The following is a 19,149-nucleotide window of genomic DNA, read 5'->3' as shown; positions in this document are numbered from 1 at the left end:
CTGCATCTGATGGCCCCGACAGTAGTCTGTCACCAACCCCACGAAGGCCGTTTGGTTTCATATTGTGCAGGCATATTTTGAAGCCATTTTCATGGAAACAAAGGTGTGCAATAGATTTGGGTAAATATGGTACGTCAGCATGTACTGCTTTTAGATTTTGCTTTCTTAACATTTTTGCTGTTCAAGTGCCTAATCATCCCTTACAGTACATTGCTGAGGAAAACACTCCCCATAAGCCATCTTGCCATATCCAGGCCTTCGTCCCCCTCCTCTTTCTTTATGCATTCCGTCCTTGCTGTGCTGTCTCCGTTATGAAAAACAATCCATCTCGCTGTTCCTTTTTTTCTCCACTCGTGCGCTCTTCCTCAGCCCGTGGCGGCATCCTCCGACTCTCGCACCACCGCCACCGGGCTGGGCGGGGAGAGCTCCAAGCCGCCGGGCTACTACATCCACACGGCGTACGGCCTGTTCCCGGCACCCCTGCCCCAGGGCAGCCCCTGCACGGCCCGCGTGTGCGCCTCATTCCACTTCCTGGGCATCTTCCTGGCCAAGGCCCTGCAGGACGGCCGCCTGGTCGACCTGCCCCTGTCGCGGCCCTTCCTGCGCCTGCTGTGCCAGGGCCCGTCCAGCTCGCCCCTGGCCCAGTCGGCCACGGGATTCTCGTCGCAGGCGCACCACGCCGGCCTGCCCAGTGGCGGCCACGTTGCGAGTGGGTCGGTGGCTTCGGGTCGCCAGACGGCCACTGCTAGGTGAGTGGCGTCGCCCCTGGCATAGAGGTCGTTCTTTGAAACCCTAGTTAACAAAAAAATAAGATTGATGTGGCAAATCAGTTCTGCGGAAAGCCATAACATGGAGGAAGTTTGCTCGAAGGGAAAGAATTGTCGTCTACATCAGAGGGGCACAGATTTGCAAAGGAAGCCCGTATAGTTTTCTTAGAAAACGCCGAAATTACAGAAAAAGCCATCTTGCTCCCAGAATCAAACCCAAGGACAATGCTTTTATGGGGCGGTTACTACACTGCCTTGGCTAACCAAGGAGGCTGGCACATCATAAAATGAGGACAAAATAATTAACTACTCAAAGCTTACGTACACTGAAGAGAGCAGATGGTTTCAGAGAGGTGCAACATAAAGTTTCACTATAGGGAAGAATTGTCAGCCACCTGAATAGCACAAAGCTACAAACAAAATCTATAATGGGTTTGTCAGAACGAAAGCTTTGCAGTTGGAGCATCCCTTCACATTTCGGTGACCCTCTGCTTTGAGTTGATGATTAAGGGTGCACTTCAAACAATACACTCGAACGTCGCGAAACCGAGGGGGGAGCCGAAATTATTTCATTGTGTCCGTCGCTTCGTTATATCCATTATTGCTATTTACTGTCGTATATCGCCAATGGTGTGCAGAATTGTAAACATGGAAATAGCAAGACGGCTTTGCAGCCCGTGGAACCACTACAAGGCCATGCCTGCGATGAAATTTTGATAAAACAACAAAAGAATCTTTGGCACGTGCAGCACGTGACTTGGCAGCTGATGAGATAGCTGCCTTCTAATCCATTGTGGTACTCTTCCGCGTCTGCTTTTCCACTTCGCTTGTTGTGGTCTAGCATGTGGCACACAGCACCACGCTGCACTGGGTGATGGAGGAGGTGAGCGAACTTCGCCGAGCCGCCTTGGCTCGGCCTCCCAGGTTGCTCTGATGCCAATGCGACGGACACGGCTCTTTGGCACCCGTGTCCAACAAATCGCGAAAAAGATCGAATTTTGGAAAATGCTGTTTTGGGAATCTACATTCATTATTCTACTAATCTGCAGAGTTTCATATCTGAAGTGCATCTATTTCAACCTGAATATTCTTTTTTTTTTTCCATAAATGGTGGCTCAATTTGTGTAGATGTAGAACCGAAAACGATGCAATTTCAACGACGCACAGCTTTCATGCTACAACCCCGCTCGTCACCTTCTTTCTCTCATTTGAAAGAGCAGCTTTCTGTCTTAAATTTTCGCACGCCAGCACTTCTCTCCATTCAGCAGTACCGGTAGAGATATGACGTGAAAAAATCATGAAATGCCTGTCGCTATTGGTTGCTTTAGGGCACATGATGAAAGCTGGCTATGGGTTTGACTGAGAGCATTGTCTGCAGCGTGTCTCAGTTGGGTGCCAGTTGGGTGCCAGCATGTCTCAGTTGGATGTCTACAATAAGGTACGGTAAACCAGAGCACACTACCACTAAAAAAATTTTGACAGACTAAAATGACCTTGTAAAAAGCGATTGCTTTAGCTGTATTATAAATAAAAGACAATCTTAATCTATATTTACTCAACAAAAAACGAAAATATCTTTATCATAAGACTGTTGTAAGTCCAGGCCAGCCAAGACGAATACCTAGCCAATCCAGAACAAGATGGTGGCATGCGATGAGGCGGCATTTGGTCCTGCTAGAACAGCATATCGGCGAGTTCTGTTTCGATTACTTTGTTAAAAGTTGTTCAACTGGTAGAATGAACTTCTGTGTCCTTTTTCTATCGATCACATTTTATATCGTTGAAACTGCTGGCGGCGAGGCTACGCGGTCGACCAGCAAAGTGCGTTCTGTGAACGCACTCTGACCGGAGTGCACTCTTCTGCAAGTACACTCCACTTGCGACGTTTAGATTTGGGATAGTGCGCTCAAAACCGAGTGCACTCTCCATAAGTGCATTAACTTGCCCACTTGACAGGGGTATAATTGACCTTCATAAATGTACTGCTGCACAGACTAGAGGCTGACTAGTGATCATTAATTCTTGTTCTGTTGCCGGGCTAATTAACATTACCTTTGTCTTCTGCATACTGATCTTCAAACCTTCTCTTAAGCTTTCATGGTTCATTAGTATGCTAATTAAACTTTAATTATATCATCACTGTTTTTTTCTTTCTCTCTCTCTCTCTTTTTATACGAATGTACTCTCCATGGACAGAAATAAAGGGGAACAAGCTGTTTTAGTTTTGTTCGATGTGGAATGGTGCTCAGGTTTGTAAAGTTAAAGTGAGTCAGTAATGTAATTCAGATCCATCTGTGCTCATGCAATTTTTCATTGCTCTGTTTGCAGGGAGCAGTCCATCAACCAGATGAATTCACTGATGACCCGTGAGGAACTGGGCGGAGGAGGCGGCTGCATGGCCGAGTCAGTGGCACCAGTTAGGAGGTCCTCTCAACAACAACAGCAGCAGCAACAGCAACAGCAGCAGCAACAACAACATGCCTGGTTTAGTGGCATCCTCACCCACGAGGACTTCATGGAGGCAAGTCCTCTTCCTGCTCCTCTTCCTGCAATGGTGTTGATGTGGATGTGGCTTCACGTGCAAACGCACAGGGCGCTTGGAGGCCATTGTTCAGATCTCTGAGGCTTGTTGTTCTGCCGGGCCGCCCGATGGAGACGAAGCACCGCTGTGTTTGCGAGACGAAAAGTTGAAACACTACCTGTTAACTGATACATATGCACTAAGCTGGCACAGTTTATGTGGATACAAAACACATTATGTTCAATGGCCGGTGTGTCGGGAATTTGACTTTACTACTTTTAAAACTAAACTACTCTTTTAGTGGGTACGGTTTAACGAGGTCTTACTGCAATGAATATTGGACATAACAAAGGTGTTTTGGGGTCGGGTGCAACTTCGTCATAGTGACGTTCAACTGTATACGGCAATCAATTGCAACTGTGTTTGTCACATCAGGGCTTGACTGCCTGACAAGCAGCGAACCAGCATGCCATGCAAGGCCGGGGAAAGGCTGACCTTGTGTGTGTGTTTGTGCTTGTGCACTCCAGGTGAATCCGCACCAGGCACGGTTCCTCCAGCAGTTGCGGGAGCTGTCGGCACAGAAGCAGCACATCCTCGGGGACAACTCTCTGAGCCAGGAGGACAAGCTGCGACAGCTGCACAACCTGGCCTTCCCCACGCACGACGGCACAGGCATGTCCACACGTGTCGAGGACCTCGGGTGAGCGCCCTCTTCTTTTTATATATATACATATCTCTCTCGCTGTGCCTGGATTGTGGCATCGGTTATTTGCACGTTTTGCTAGGTCATTGTTGCTGTCAGCTTCATTATTTGGAAGAAAGGTATGTGCTGCAGAATTGCACTTCTGCAGACAACGCAGACACTGGATGTTACCGGCACGAAATTAAACGGGACAGACATGGGTCTTCTCACTCTGTCCCATTCAATTTTGCGCTGGTAGCAGCAATCAAGAATCCAACCATCAACTATAGAGCACCTAACACTATCTTTTACTATTTGTACGTAACCCTGCTGATATCCAAAAAATCTAAAAAGAAAAAACGAAGGAGTTATTTTTTTATGCAATTCAACTAAATGGAGGAGGGAAAGCACAAAGTCTTGAAATGCTTCTTCCATTTCTTCGTGGTTGCTTTTTCCCCAATAACCAAGGACCTTGCTCACTTGTCTCAAACAGTAACTTGTGTCCTTCCTCATAAGCATGACTGTTAAATTTTTTCTCACTTGTCTCCTGTTAAAATTCCTGCCTGTGCATTTTTCATGCAAGATCGGTTCATGAAATCTGCGGCAAAGGCCTGCTTTCTGCAAACCACTTTACAGCGACTAACTTTTAGGCCTCTTCACAGCAACGTTGCATCTACCACTCACAATTCATTTCTGCATTGACAACTCGTGACGTCTTGCTTGGTGCTCTTTGGCCATACCTGGTCTGTGTGCCCCAGAGTGCCGCATAGGCAGATGATGGGTGAAGAGCTTGCATTGACCTGCACACATGTGAAGGCAGGGAGAAGCAGGGGAACCTTCGGCATCTTGTTCGTGGTGGAGTCCTATCAGAGTGTAACCTCGGCCTCCTCGACTGCAGGCTGACGTTCGAGTTCAACCCGTCGTCCAAGGTGTACGGTTTTGAATCCGTGGAGCTGAAGCCCGGAGGGGAGCACGATGAGGTGACCCTCGACAACATTGAGGAGTTCACCGAGCTTCTTGCCGACTTCTGCCTGCACACGGGCATCCGGCGGCAGATGGAGGCCTTCCGCGGTGAGTGTCGTAGAACTCGACACACCATTGCTAATCGTGGGGTTCATTCACGCCGGCACAAAAACCTGGCTCGTTCGTTCCGGTGGCACGTGGCATGAAAAGTGGGTGTGACAAAGAAGGGGCTGGTCCTCCCCCATCCCCCTTGAGAATTTCACGTTTTTTTTTCCTTTCGGAGCCCACGCGCCCCATAGCCATATTTAGTTGTTATAGGTTATAGTCGATAACGCGTCATGGTAGCATTGTAGTAAGCAGTTTATTCTACTATAGAACACATACGAAAGTTCACAGTGCATCAGCTGCTCATTGTTATATCTGATATGTCGTTAAAACCAGCGTCGTCTCAAAACGACTGAAAAATAATTTTGTCTTAGCAGTGCACATAACTGCGTCAGCTGCGCGTGGCCTTGGAGGTTGTAGTGGCTTGCTGCGTAGTGTAGCCTACAGCGACCACCACGGGGTGCCACCACGAGCTGCAAAAGTAAACTTCTGGCCGAGCCCATTGCCCTCTTGGCTTCTCCTCTGTGCAACTTCCAGCGTGCTAGCGGAGATGAAAAGGAGAGAAATATATGATATGAATGATATGAATCGCTCGATGATATAAATCGCTCGGGACTGCGCAAGAATTCATATCACCCAAAAACGTTAAAGCACCCAGAAATTAATGGGGTGACCCGGAAACGAAATGGTCGATTTGCTCAAAACTTCCGATCATTGATTCTTTTTCTCACAATCCTAAGACCTTTCTTCATCTTGTGGTAAAATATGTGGACGTGTCAGCCGCGGCCGCGGCTGACGACTTAGTGCTGCCAAGGCCAATTGCGTGAGGTAAGACTGAACGCAAACTGAATGCGCATATTAAACAACGATCTCCAATCGTGCCCCTGTTTTCTAAAATGAGCTTCACCGCACAGTTTTAAGTCGCCTTCGCCGCTATTCAACTGTGTTATGCGGCGAAGCATATGCTTAAACAGTTTTGGTTTGGTATTCGATTGCAATGTACAGGCAGTTTACAGATGCATTTTGTAGTAAAAAACCACTTCTTAGAATTGGGTAAATACCTTATATTTTCTTCATTTTTTTAAGGTATTGCTTTCGTGTGAAAGTTCTCCTGCGCTAGGCCAGAAGCGAGTTTTCGATGAGGCATGACATGTGTTCGACACACGCACTTTACCCTAAGTGCCACCAAGGTGCCACTGCTGCTAGGGGAGTGACCAGCTATGGTCACCATTCGGAACAGGCAGATGCGTGATCATAAGCCAAGTTCGAATTATCCACCAAAGGATTGAAATAACTAAAGTGTGGTGCCATAGAAATATACGGCCATCGGCCAGGAACTTCGGTCGGAATAAAATTAATAGAAAAATGTAATTAACTGTAGTCGAAGTAACGGAAGTTTACTCTAGTAAGGTAAAGGTAAACACTTCACTATAACTGATGCAAGTACTTTATTATAGCTGTGGTATTTTTACACGCTTTACTGTATTTGAGCTTTGCGCTTCTACACTCCCCACTATATATGATGCATGCTCTGTATGTTGCAGCAGCTGTATTGTGATGGTTTGACCCAGCACACAGCGTACCTTCTCAATGTTGACCACATCACTACAAGTTGCTCCCACTGCATGAAAATTGTTTGGGATCTCCATAATACAGCTTTGCTCTATAACTGTGCTGCGAGTCACTAATGACATGCACATATTCAGTCAAAACAGTTCTCTATTTAAAAATTAAGTTATGCAGGAACATACATGACAAGAGTTGGTTTGATGGAAGGATAATACAGTGGACTCTCGTTACAACGAACCGTGATAATCCAACAAAAATTTTTGTTTTCTCAGATGTTTCTAATATCCTAAACGCCTCACTTTCGAAACTTTGGATTCGTAAGTGAGGCAATAACAACGTTACTGCAAAAAGTGAGGGAAGAACATACAAAGTAAAAAACAAAAAGGTCCCACCTTCCTTCCTCACCCCCACACACACGCGATGTTGAACCACGATCTTCAGCTCACCCTTGCAAGTCAGTTGCCAGCCCGTGCCGACACGGCAAAAGCCCGGTTTAAAGCCTGGCTTTGACAAAAAGTGCCACTAATTTTGTCCACTGAAGCTGATAGACTGTTGTCACGTGGTCCATTAAATGCGAATTCAATTGCCGTTGCATTAATAAAATAAGGAGAGCAAACTAAGGCTGATGTATGGTCCGTTATGTCCAAAAATATGTTGTAAACGGGTCCGTTGTAATGGGCGTGGACCATTCGTAATTCACTTGGCTGCAGCCGAATGCTCCAACAGGAAACCTACGCTAGTAAATATGCAGCGCAACCTTATCATGCTACGTTTCTCATGTGCATTCTACTCAGAACATGGTTTGTGTTTATTTGCAAGGGTACACTATGGTCCACTGTCTATGCCCATTCATTATCTGACTACCGATGCGGCTGAATTATAACACGAAAGCATGCAGACAACTTTTTTAATCCATAGATGTGTGCATAATGTAGTTTATTTATTTCTCAGGATAAAGTAAAAGTATTTCAGTTACAATGGCTTTATTGCCATTAGGTGTTCCCTGCAATATTGGACCATGCGCACATTTCCTGAGAGCTCATTTCTCACTGTCTTCTGTCTTTTGGTGCAGCTGGATTTGGTAAGGTGTTCCCCATGGAGAAACTGGGGGCATTCAGCCCTGAAGAAGTTCGGCTGATGCTGTGCGGCGAGCAGAACCCAGTCTGGAGCCGTGAGGACGTGTTGAACTACACCGAGCCAAAGCTCGGCTACACCCGGGACTGGTGCGTGAGGCCTAGCTTTTGCGTTTCTGTGTAGCTGATTGCATGTGGCTATTTCAATTGTGTCCGTGGAAGTATTTGTGATGCGAGTTGATTGTGTTGGTTTCAAAACAGATAATTCTGCTATGGACTATTCACTTACTGCTGAAAGGGAACAGGAACTGGCATGTCGGGGTGGGCCACATACCGTATAAACATGTGTAAGGGCTGAAATTTTGTTTTTTCCAAGATACGAGGGCCAATTATCAGGGTGCGGCCCATATACGCGATATGTAATGACATTGTTTTTTCCTTCGGGCAAAACCAACATACCAGTTGGAGAATGAAGAGCGTTTATTGCAGTGTATGACATGGCAGAGCTGCCATAATGCTCAATCGTCATCACTCGCCGAGTCCTCAGTCTCCGAGCTGGTACAGTGTTGCAGTGCACACTCGGTCCACAGGACGCCATCTTCGGTGCTGTCCAAACTGTTCGAGATCCCGGTGACTTTAAAACTTCGCGATACAATGTCCGTCGACACTGTGCTCCACAAAGGCAGAATCCAGCTGAGAACAGTCACAAGTGATGCCCTCTTGAGCCATCCGGTTGGTGTCCGCTTGTGGCCGCCGCTTGCCATCCATTCCCTGTACTGCCTGTGGAACTCGGCCTTAAAAGGCTGATTCATGCTGACGTCCAGTGGTTGCAGCGTACCTGTGAGGCCTGCCAGAATAACAAGCATGTCTATGCCGACACGGCACACTATCCTTAACCTTATCCGTCAAGTGACTGTGAAGTTATCCAAGGCTGAAAGTGACCATTTGGCCAACAAGGCGCCTGGGCGGTTCTGCCAAACGGTTTTTACCCAGTCAAGCTCGAGGTCACTGTCCCTCCACCCATTTTCTTGGACTCAAACTGCGATTCCCTTGGGGAAAGCTTTATTGGAGATTCTTTTTCCTTTTCAGAACAAAGTAGAGGGATAGCTTCCACCTGTAGTCGTGCAAAGCATCACTGTGCAACGTTGGCGCTCAGCGCCAGTTGTCTGCACGGCGACGGTCGTCTTACCTTTAACTTCGACTGTGTAGTTTTCGGTATAGTCAAACCTCGCAGGGGTCTGGTCAGTGTTCACTATTTGGGACAATATATAATTGGGTTCATGTTGAAGGCCAATAACATTCTTCTGAAATCTAAGCACCCTTCTGGTGTAGTCGTCTGGAGGCCGCTGGCACGACGTGGTCCTTCGCCAAAAGGAGAGGCCCTTCCTGTCCAAAAATCTTTGCACCCAGCCGACACTAGCTTTGAATCCTTGCGTGGTATGCTTTTCACACGTGCCATGGCCTGGCCCTTCATCCACAGCATGTCTGTTGCCAACACATAGCCATCGCTTCACACATCCATCACACAGCAGAGAGCAGCTCTTCTTACAATTCGGGAAACTTGCATGGCTTGCCTGGGAAGGCGCGCTTTTTGCTTTTGTATTCTTCAAAGCTTGTTTCTGACTACACCATAGTTGAACGCAGTTCTCGTCCATGTCGAATTTTCTGCTGGCTGCACGCTTCCCGTGTTAGAGAACAAACTCTACTGCCGTGTAGCTGTTTAGGTGCTTGCCCATTGTGCGAAAATGTAAATGTCCGGACGAAAATAAGCAAACAGCACAAAAGAGCCAAACAGCATGCAGAGCACGTGGAAACAGCCAAGTGGTGCATAAAACCAGAGTTGGTGATGCTAATGCATCAATATGGATATGGATAGTTCGATAGCGCGGGTTAACCATTTGTCAGCGGCACCTGGAAGCTCGCAAATGTGCGAGCATTTTGAAGACTTGCGGGTCGAGGAAAAAGTGGGTGCATTCCTTACGTTGTGGGGGTTCTACTCTGCGTGCGGCTAGGGCTGAAGGCGAGCTCCGGATCTAGCCCCACGCAGTCGCCTTGTGTTACTCCCCAACCCGTAGCGCGGGAATCGCGGCTACTTAGGGTTCGAACAAATAAGGCAACCAGCAGTGTCAACTGTAAGAACGTGTATTGCAACCGGCAATAAAGAACACTGGTAGAGGGATGTCCTCTCTGTAATACAGTTGAATCCCGCTATAACGAAATTCACGGTGCACGAAAAAAAATTCGTTCTCGCGGAACTTCGTTATCGCAAAAATTTGACGTGAAACGCAGAAAGAATTGCCCAAGCAGCAGCAAAGGCGTTTAATGCCAAAAATCTGTAAGCTTGGTTTGCTTACGCTTCACGGCGAGCAACGCCGTCACGCGATTTTCGCACTCGGTCAGCAAACCCATTGCAACATCGTCGTCTCGGACAGCAACGAAATTCCTGATGACATCAAAAGCGTCCATCACCTGTACGGCGGTTGCCGCAGCCGGCGCTTCCTGTACGTCGTCGTCTTCTTCATCGGAAGAGTCCTTATCATTCCGGGCAGCTTTTATGATCTGCTCATCACTCACATCTTCGTGAACAACAACACAAGCGTCAGCGCCGATGTATTCGTCGAGCTCGAGATTAGGCGGCACGGTTCCTATTTCTCCCAGCGTTTTCCAGGCGGCCGCGATCCCCGGAGCCGGTGACGCCTCTTCGTCGTCGTCTGTAACGCCTGGTGTTAGGCCAGCAGAGTGTACGGGTCGACCTTCGGCAAATCCGGCGTGCCTGAAACAGTTCACAATTACTGAGCGCCCCAGTGTGCTCCAGGCAGCAGACATAATCTGCAGTGCCACGTACAAGTCCACCTTCGTGTCTCGGCCGGTTTCAGTGTTAAAAAGCAGCCGCTGAATTAACCTCCCGCGGTAAGCGCGCTTCAGGCTAAGAATCACGCCCTGATCGAGAGGCTGTAAGACAGACGTGCAATTGGGAGGGAAAAACCTCAGCTCCGTGTTAGTGAGCTTGACTTCGTCGGAGTGATGCGCTGAACAATTGTCCAAAAGCAAGCAAACTTTACGGCCCTGCCGCTTCATGTCGCGGTCGAATGCCATCATCCACTCGGTGAAAATAGCGCGGGTCATCCATGACTTGTTGTTCGCCTTGTACTGCACAGGTAGGCTACGAGTTCCCTTAAAACAGCGCGGCTTGGCACTTTTGCCTATGACTAACGGCGGACGCTTGTCCGAGCCATCCATGTTTGTGCAAAGCAGCACTGTGATGCGTTTTTTGCTGTGTTTGCCGCCGTGACAGCGCTGCCCCTTGAAGTCGAGCGTCCTAGCCGGCAACATCTCGTAGAATAGCCCGGTCTCGTCGGCGTTGTAAATGTCTGCAGGCGCGAAGTTGCTTAAAATTCCGGCCATGTTACTCGCCTTCCAAGCAGCTGCTCCGTCCACGTCTGCTGACATTGACTCGCCGCACAACACTTTTCCAACGATGTTATGGCGGGCCTTGAAACGGTTTAGCCAGCCAATGCTGGCTTTAAAATCATCAATGCCAAGTAGGCATGCATAGTTCAAGGCTTTCTGCTGGACGATGCTTCCGGACAGGGGGACGTTGCTGGCTCGTGCTTCCACAAACCACGCATGCACTGCTTTGTCCAACTCTTCATGGAGGGGCCGCGTCACCTTTTTGTGCTTCGAGGATGTGCCTGAAGCAAGTGCCATTCTCACGCTGTCCTTACTGCCTAGAATCGTTGACAGCGAACTTGCAGGAATTCCGAAGTCTTCAGCAATTGCCGCTTTCTTCCTTCCGCTTTCTGCTTGGGCGATTATTTGAGCTTTTTGCTCAAGGGAAAGAGTTTTGCGTTTTTTCACTTGCGTTGCCATCGTGTCCTGCGGATGAAAACTCGTCGTTGTCGAAGAGAAAGGCAGCGAGTGAACAACGCGACCACGACACAAAGCCAAAATGGCGGAACTGCAATCACGTGATTTCATGCTTAATGTGGCTTTGGATTTGACTTGGACTTCTCGCCAATAAAACTAGTTTCGGTTTCGATTTTGAACGCGAAAATTTCGTTGAAGCGGAAACGCTCTGCAAAAATGGTTCGTTGTGCAGAGAAATTTAGGCCATTAATTCTTATAGGATACTCGCGGGGAATAAAAAATTATTCGTTGTCGCGGAAATTTCGTTGTGGCGGTATTCGTTGTGGCGGGATTCAACTGTAGTAATAAATAGGCTAGCCTCGTTGCCCGGCATAGTCAGGCAAACGTGGTCTCTCACGGGTTGCGGCAGGTACTCCAGTCCCCGGTAGGTTAAGGGTCCGGCCTCAGAGAGCGAGGGTCTCCCTCGGTCGCACTGTTTTGTACCTTTTTACCTGGGCGAGGGGAATGTCCTCCTCGCCCGTCAGCTACTGCCCTCGAGTCGGGGAGGAAGGGCTCGCGCTTCGCGAGAGCAAGGGAGAATCAGGAGAGGGCATAGTGCTCCTCTCTCCTGTCTATGCCAGCTCTCGACGCGACGGCGCGGGGGAAGATGGGCACATGTGCTCCCCACAACGTGAATCTCTCAATTTTCTCTCTCTCTCCCCCCCCCCCCACATATTTAAGGGGAGACACGGCTCTTAGGAGCCGAAAATTTGCCTGAAAATCGAGTTTTCAGAAATGTCATTTTCGTGTTCCTACTACCATCCCGCACCTGTCTGCAACTTTTTATTTAAAAATACCTCGTATTGATGGCATAACAGCGATTTAAAGATTCGTTGCCACACCCACAGCCCTTTAAATTGTGGACAAATTGCGCTTATTTCGGCTGCCCATAACTCGTGAACGGCTCGCTCAACCGCGGCCATTTTGGTATCGTTGAAAAGCTCGCGCGTTTAGCTTCTTTTTATCACTCAGTAAACAACCCTGTGCTCGCCGCCTTCACAAATAAAACGAGAAAAAAAAGCGTGCATAGAGAGTCGTCATTGGCCAGTTAGGATCACGTGGCTACGATGGCGCCATGTTATTGGCTTAGGGCACTGGATAGAAAAATTTGGCTGGGAGAGGCGCCATTTTGTCTTTGGTGGCGACCGCACCGTGGGTGTTCTGTGACTACGCCACGACAAAATGCCTGGAGGACCGAAAAAGTTCCACACTGTGTATCAGTTCGGCCGAAAGCGAGCAAAAAATAAGAAACGTGCTAAGGGCACGACATCGCGGGACACTGCAACGGATGAGCAAGCGACTTTCGTCGCTAAGGCGCCCGACAACGGCGATGGAGGTGATAGCGTTCCAACAGCGCGCGGCTCTGGAACCGATGAGCAAGTGACTTCCGGTACTGGTGCATCCGACAACGGCGGTGTATCGCGCGTCTCTACAACGGGTCAGCAAGCGATTCGCAGCGATGCTGGTGATAGCGATCTGCAGACCGACGGCATCCTTCGCGCCGACTCCGGCAGTGTGAGAGTTGACGCTAGAACTGTCACGAGCAGCGAAATAGCTCAAGTGAGTGCCCGTGATCAAGTCACGCTTGATAGACTTGAGTCGACGCCGGCAACAGCGCAAAAGACTGCTGTCACCGTCACACAACATGGTGGTATAGCGAAGGTTATGTCGCTGAAGTGACCTCTCAACAAGATTTTGCCTGCATCTACTTCCATCTGGCCAGACTTGCAGCTTGTGTTTTTTTGGTGCAAGCGACACAAGCGACGCGTCATCGGCTTCAGCCGTGGACATTGCAGCTTTATACGCGATTGTTGACTTGAACATTGTCAATGTGCTGCTTGCTTCCTTGAGATGCAAGGTATGCGGAGGTTGTGCGAAAGTAGTCACGGGCGACCGTGACTACGGCCTCGCCAAGAAACTGGTCGTGTTGTGCGAGAATTGTGGTGAAGTTGCGGCGCAATGGAACTCGCGCAGAGTTGATGGCGAAAAGACATGTAATCCGTTTGAGATTAACATGTTAGCCACACGTGCAATGATCAGCAGTGGAAATGGCCAAACAGCCATGAACGACATCTTCGCGTCAATGGGGCTTTCGCGCAGGAGACTCCACAATAAGACGTTTCAGCGGCACCTAAAGAAGACGCTAGAGCCTGCTGCCACCCGAGCTGCCGCGACCGTTATGACTCGGTGTGCGAAAGAAGTCACTGAATTGTATGAGGACATTAGCTTTGGACACAAAAAGAACATTGCCGTGTGCTACGACGGAACTTGGTTGACAAGGGGACATTCCTCACATATTGGTGTTGGAACTGTTGTTGAACTCTTCACTGGATATGTGCTCGATTACCATGTGATGTCTAACTTTTGTTTGGGCCGCGAGAATGGCCCTAAGCCAGACAGTGAGGGCTATGACCTTTGGAAGTTGAGCCACCAGTGCCAAAAAAACACAAGCTGCAAGTCTGGCCAGATGGAAGTAGATGCAGGCAAAATCTTGTTGAGAGGTCACTTGAGCGACATAACCTTCGCTATACCACCATGTTGTGTGACGGTGACAGCCGCACATACAATGCAATTAAAGAAACGAAAGTTTACGGATACATTGAAGTAGAAAAGGAGGATTGCATCAACCATGTTAGGAAACGCATGGGCACCGCACTACGCAACTTATTACAGAAACACAAGGGTGAAGGCAAACGAAGCCTCGGTGGCAAGGGAAGATTGACAGCTGAGCTGGTCGACAGGTTGGCTGTCTACTATGGGCGAGCCCTAAAATCACATGTTGGTGATGTGGAAGCCATGAGCCGTGCAGTGATGGCAACTTTTTATCATGTGACTTCCACTGACAGTTGCCCAAACCATTCCCTGTGCCCAGCTGGTGAGCAGTCTTGGTGCCCCCACAATGCAGCAAAGGCCAAAGGGGAGCCAGAGCCTAGGCACAAATACAATTTGCCTAGTGATGTCGCTGCAGCTCTTTTGCCAGTGTACCAGCGCTTGTCAGAGAAGAGCCTGCTGCAGAGGTGCCTGAGGGGAAGGACTCAGAATTCGAATGAGTCTCTGCACTCTGTAATCTGGAGCTTGCTAGCAAAAGAGCAGCACTGGTCTCTTGTTGCAGTACAGGCAGCTGTTGCAGAAGCTGTGCTGCGTTTTAATGCTGGCAACGAGTATACAGCTGCAGCAGTGCTATCAGAGCTGGACATGAATATAACACCCACTGGGTCCAGCAGGGCAAAAGAAAAGGACTTGCGGCGGAGTACAAGTTCTACCAAAAAAAGGGCAGCGTCACTTGGCCTTGCTAAGGCATTAAAAAAAAAGCACCATGACAGCATGCATCCTGACTACTCCCCTGGTTCATTTTGAGATATATCGGTGGGGGGGATCTGTGAATAAACGGAAATATTTTGGCCCGTTTTCTCAAAGCAGCATTTCTGATGGTGTCATTGTCTTGGAGCAACAATATATTCAGTTCTGCTTATCCTACAGCAGTAATTATTTTTTTGCCAGAAAGGTAGTGAATTGGTCAGTGAAGTAGGCCTCAAATATGAATAAATATCATTACAGAAAATTTATAAAAATAATAATTTTGCCTGGCAGCTGCATTAGCTTTTACTTTGAAAATATTGACATGCTCTAATTTTGGTCCAAATTTGTGAAAAACATTCATTCTTGCCTGGTTGGACCCCTGTATCATCCTTGATCAAGTTAGTATTCAAGCATTTGCAGTAATCACTACAAACATGTCCTGAAATGTTTTTCCTCGTTTTCTCAAAACGACATTTTTGATGGTAGTGTAGTTTTGGAGTGACGATATCTCTGGTTCTACTCATCTTATTGCAATAATTCTTTTTTCGTCTGAAAGGTGGGCAAATTGGGAGTGCAGTAGGCCTAAAATGTGAACAAATATCATTACAGAAATTTTGAAAAAGTAATAATTTCTCCAGGGTTTCACTAATGCCTTCTGCTTACAAAAGTTTGACATGCTGTAACTTCGGTATAAATCAGTTTAGAACATTCATTCTTGTAGCACTGCAACCTCTGATCATTCAACATCATTTTGATGTGCCAGTCTCCTTCATTAACAGCCAGCATTGTAGAGAGAACTTGCCTCCAAATTAGTCCATACAAGAAAACATGAATTGTTCATATTGTGAAAAGTACTTGTTGCATGGGAAAACCAATTTCATATTTGAAATCAGCATGTCAAAATACATAAGTGATAGAATTTTATCAAGTTGTGGCCACAAATAAAAAAAGTAAAATAAAGTGGGGTGTCCCATGGAAAACGGGGTGCGGGCCGGTACATGCGTTTATGCTGTAGGTGGTAGAAGGGTGTTGCAGGAGTGCGACTCCTCTGCTGATGCCTTGATATTGATTGGGCTGCCTTCTTTACTCAAAATACCGAAGGATGCCCACACGAGAATCTAGATCCTGGATCGGCGCATTGCCTTAGCCTACATACAGTTGCAGCTAGAGGAGACGCAACATTAGAGCCTAGTAAGCTGATGAGTACGTTTACATTATTTACAAAGGCATCGGCTTCTTCCCCAACGATAATATGCATTGTCATTATGAGCATTAAAAAACTAAAACTAGGAAAAATTATATTTTTGAAAACCATTTGTTTCAGTATTTGCAATGCCTAATCTATGCTATATAAAAACAATGTAGCTGAAAACACTCGTAAGTGCTTCCCAAAAAATTTTGTCAGCTTGGACGATGAGAAAGGAGCTCATAATTGGACAGCAACACCAGAGTTCACAGAGTCATCTTTTGTCTTTCCCGTCACTGAGCTCTACCATCTTGGTATCGTTCAAACGCTCAAAGTTATGCCTTTTCGTTCCCTCCTTCCGCATTTATGATGGCTGCATAGGAAAAGCGCAAACATTTAAAAAAAAGAAAAAGGGATCGGGGGGCTGGTCTGACGGAAGCTCGCATTGCAAGCGGTCCTGCTATTGGCTCGGCATGCTGAGTTGGCTGTTGGGGCAATGATGCTGCGGGCAGCGTGTTCACCTACTGGGCTTGCTTAGAAGTTGATCCGCTGTTTTTTCGTTTGTCACATCGTGATGGCAAGCAGTGGTTATTCGACACTTGTTTTAAGAAGTTCGAAGCCGGACTGCTGTTCAGAAAGCAAAGTTATAGACTGTGTGATGACAGAGATGTTGCGTATGTGCCGTTTTACGTCTTCGCAAACCACACATATGACCGTAGACGATGCACTGGCACTTGTTCCCATGACTCTCCACGCAGCTTGTTTACATGTTACATGCTATACCTGAGTGACTGTAATCCACAATAGCATTATCAGCATCAGCACTCCCATGTTTGTGATTACACTGCCTCTAAAATCAACATGTTTACAAACCCACTTACCCTCGTATTCCCGGATGATCCTTCACCCGTAAAAGTTAACCATAGCTTTGCCCCTCAACTGAAGGAGACTGTACTCTTCTCATGAATTACTGTCAATGAAGAGCAGTGACCACTTCTTTCAAGGTATGGCGCTGCCATCCACCCCCTCGAGTTGAGGTGCAATGTTTGAATGGGGGAACATTTTAGAATAAAGTGGTCAGAAACCTTGCAAGGACGCCTTTATAGAGTGATATCGAAATTGGCCCACCCACGCCACTGTTTGATACCTTCATATGTTGTGTTTGACACCACTAACAAAGCCCTGTCAATGTCCTCTATAATGCTATCAGAATAAAAGCAGCAGTCCATACGAGTATAAATTATTGTATCAATTATTGCTTGTCGATTGCACTTGAAAATACTAATGCGTGCTGTCTTTTTTTATTATTATTATTATTGACGCTCTTTACCTATGCAGTCCACTTTGAACTCGCGTCCTCACTTTCTTTCTGTGCCCATTTTCTTCTTGGTGCCACAGCCCTGGTTTCCAGCGTTTCGTCAACGTCCTGGTTGACATGACGGGGTCCGAGCGCAAAGCCTTTCTACAGTTCACCACGGGCTGCTCGTCACTGCCTCCCGGTGGCCTGGCCAACCTGCACCCGAGGCTCACCGTCGTGCGCAAAGGGGACGCTCCAGACGGCTCCTACCCGTCGGTAAACACATGTGCCCACTACCTCAAGCTGCCCGAATACAGCTCCGAGGCCCTGCTCAGAGAGCGACTACTCGCTGCCACCCGGGAAAAGGGATTCCACCTCAACTGAAAAGTCCTGTGCGTGTGTGCGAGAGCCCGAAAGGGGGCTGGCAGTCCACCGCCGGAACCTCGTCACTGGGCCTTGGTGCGAGTTTTGGTTCTCCCCCCGTGTGTGCCTGGCACAAAGCCTCACCTCTCTGCCACCACTTGAAAGGCCACCGAATCCACCTTAAGCGAAATTGGAGCGGAAGTCTCGCTTTGTGCGTGTACGTGGGCAACCCACTGGATGAAAAGTTCTTTCCCAGAAATTGCTTGAAGCCTGTATTCATGCCTCATTTTCGTGTCGGGAAGGTGGCGGCGTTCCGAGTGGCTGGCTTCCGGTGTCTGCAAGGTGCCCAGGTGAACTGTCTGTTGTGTTTGGAACAAGTGTAAATCATCTGCTTCAACTTCATCGTCTCTAGGACTGGAGAAGCTGGAACAAAAACTGTTTTCATTTCAAGAGTTACATCTTACTATTAAAAAGAAAAGGAGAAATTATCACCTTGCTGGTCACGTTTGAGCGACTGGTCCCAGCTGTTTGTGAACAAGCGTGGCTTAGCTGGCAGGCAACTCATGTAATGAGAGCCACTAGAATGTGTGCTTTCTCCGGGGCTTGCGCGGGTATCTTCAAAATTCCACAAAAAAAGAAAAGAAAAAGAAAATTGGATAAGGGCTCATTTGTTTTCTCTTTCTCTGCTGGAAGCGCAGTACAGGAACCAGATTGTGCTGTCTGCCGGTGTGCGAGCTGCAGCTATTGGAGGATAATGTCATGCCACGGTTAGAATACCTCTGCCCGTAGTACTGTTCATTTTCTGCCATCTATTGATCCTGTTGCATTTCTGGCTGCTACACGACCACTGAGGCAGTGAAATGGCATTTGGCCTGCCGACACCCCTTGGTATTTGCACCTGTTTTGCCGAAGGCAGTCTGACCTCGGAAGCAAGGGCACAAAGTTTTCTCCTTGGCATGTCTTAAACTGCAGCTCAGCGGTGAAAACTTCGTAGAGTAAGTAGTGCACTGTGTATTACCAATGTGATCACTTCCTTAACTGAGCAGCAGAGTGTGTAGTGACAGGCTTTGTTGTTCTCTGCAGTTCAAATGTAAAGCTGTGTGTGGCTCTGTTTCTTGCATAGTGAGGATGTACCAGTACAAGGTTCCTGTCTCGATCGCTCCAGCCTCACTTCTATGCTATTTCAGCTAGAGCACCGAGCAGCCCGGAAACATTAATGCGTGTGCACGTCTAGTTTTTGCATATCGCACTGCAGTATTGGTACTACAGCTGCCTTGGATGTGCGATATTTCGAGAAGCTCTTCGGGGCATTTCACTTGTCAGTGGGTGTCTCTTATTGACCTCTCTTGGAATCGGCATTTAGTGTCTTTCGAACTGGTTTGTCGCCCCCTCGATTGAAGTAAATCTGGTAGCATTC

At 47.8% G+C, this 19,149-nt stretch overlaps 2 protein-coding genes across 3 annotated transcripts in view; one reads left to right on the top strand and one right to left on the bottom strand.

Annotated features, from left to right (window-relative positions):
* Positions 1–18,223, top strand: part of Ufd4 (ubiquitin fusion-degradation 4-like) — a 157,999-nt gene extending 139,776 nt beyond the window's left edge. For both annotated transcript variants that reach the window (XM_065428317.2, XM_065428318.2), the window contains exons 38-43: positions 370–749; positions 3,096–3,288; positions 3,816–3,988; positions 4,869–5,041; positions 7,680–7,830; positions 17,471–18,223. In XM_065428317.2, coding sequence (XP_065284389.1) covers positions 370–749; positions 3,096–3,288; positions 3,816–3,988; positions 4,869–5,041; positions 7,680–7,830; positions 17,471–17,753 — 1,353 coding nt within the window. In that variant the 3' untranslated portion in view covers positions 17,754–18,223. The remainder of the gene's footprint in view (positions 1–369; positions 750–3,095; positions 3,289–3,815; positions 3,989–4,868; positions 5,042–7,679; positions 7,831–17,470) is intronic.
* Positions 9,971–11,895, bottom strand: LOC135899071 (tigger transposable element-derived protein 6-like). Its single transcript, XM_065428319.2, has one exon. It carries the CDS (start codon positions 11,656–11,658, stop codon positions 10,000–10,002), a length of 1,659 nt encoding a protein of 552 aa, XP_065284391.1. The 5' UTR covers positions 11,659–11,895; the 3' UTR covers positions 9,971–9,999.
* Positions 18,224–19,149: the final 926 nt, after the last annotated feature.

The sequence above is a fragment of the Dermacentor albipictus genome, chromosome 7 (genome assembly GCF_038994185.2).
Source record: "Dermacentor albipictus isolate Rhodes 1998 colony chromosome 7, USDA_Dalb.pri_finalv2, whole genome shotgun sequence".
Lineage (NCBI taxonomy): Eukaryota > Metazoa > Arthropoda > Arachnida > Ixodida > Ixodidae > Dermacentor > Dermacentor albipictus.
Note: the sequence above shows the minus strand (reverse complement) of the source record. Positions and strands in the feature narration are given on the sequence as shown.

What these genes read in the sequence shown, in the direction of transcription:
- LOC135899071 (XM_065428319.2), bottom strand. Translation starts at nt 11,658, where the DNA reads ATGAAATCACGTGATTGCAGTTCCGCCATTTTGGCTTTGTGTCGTGGT.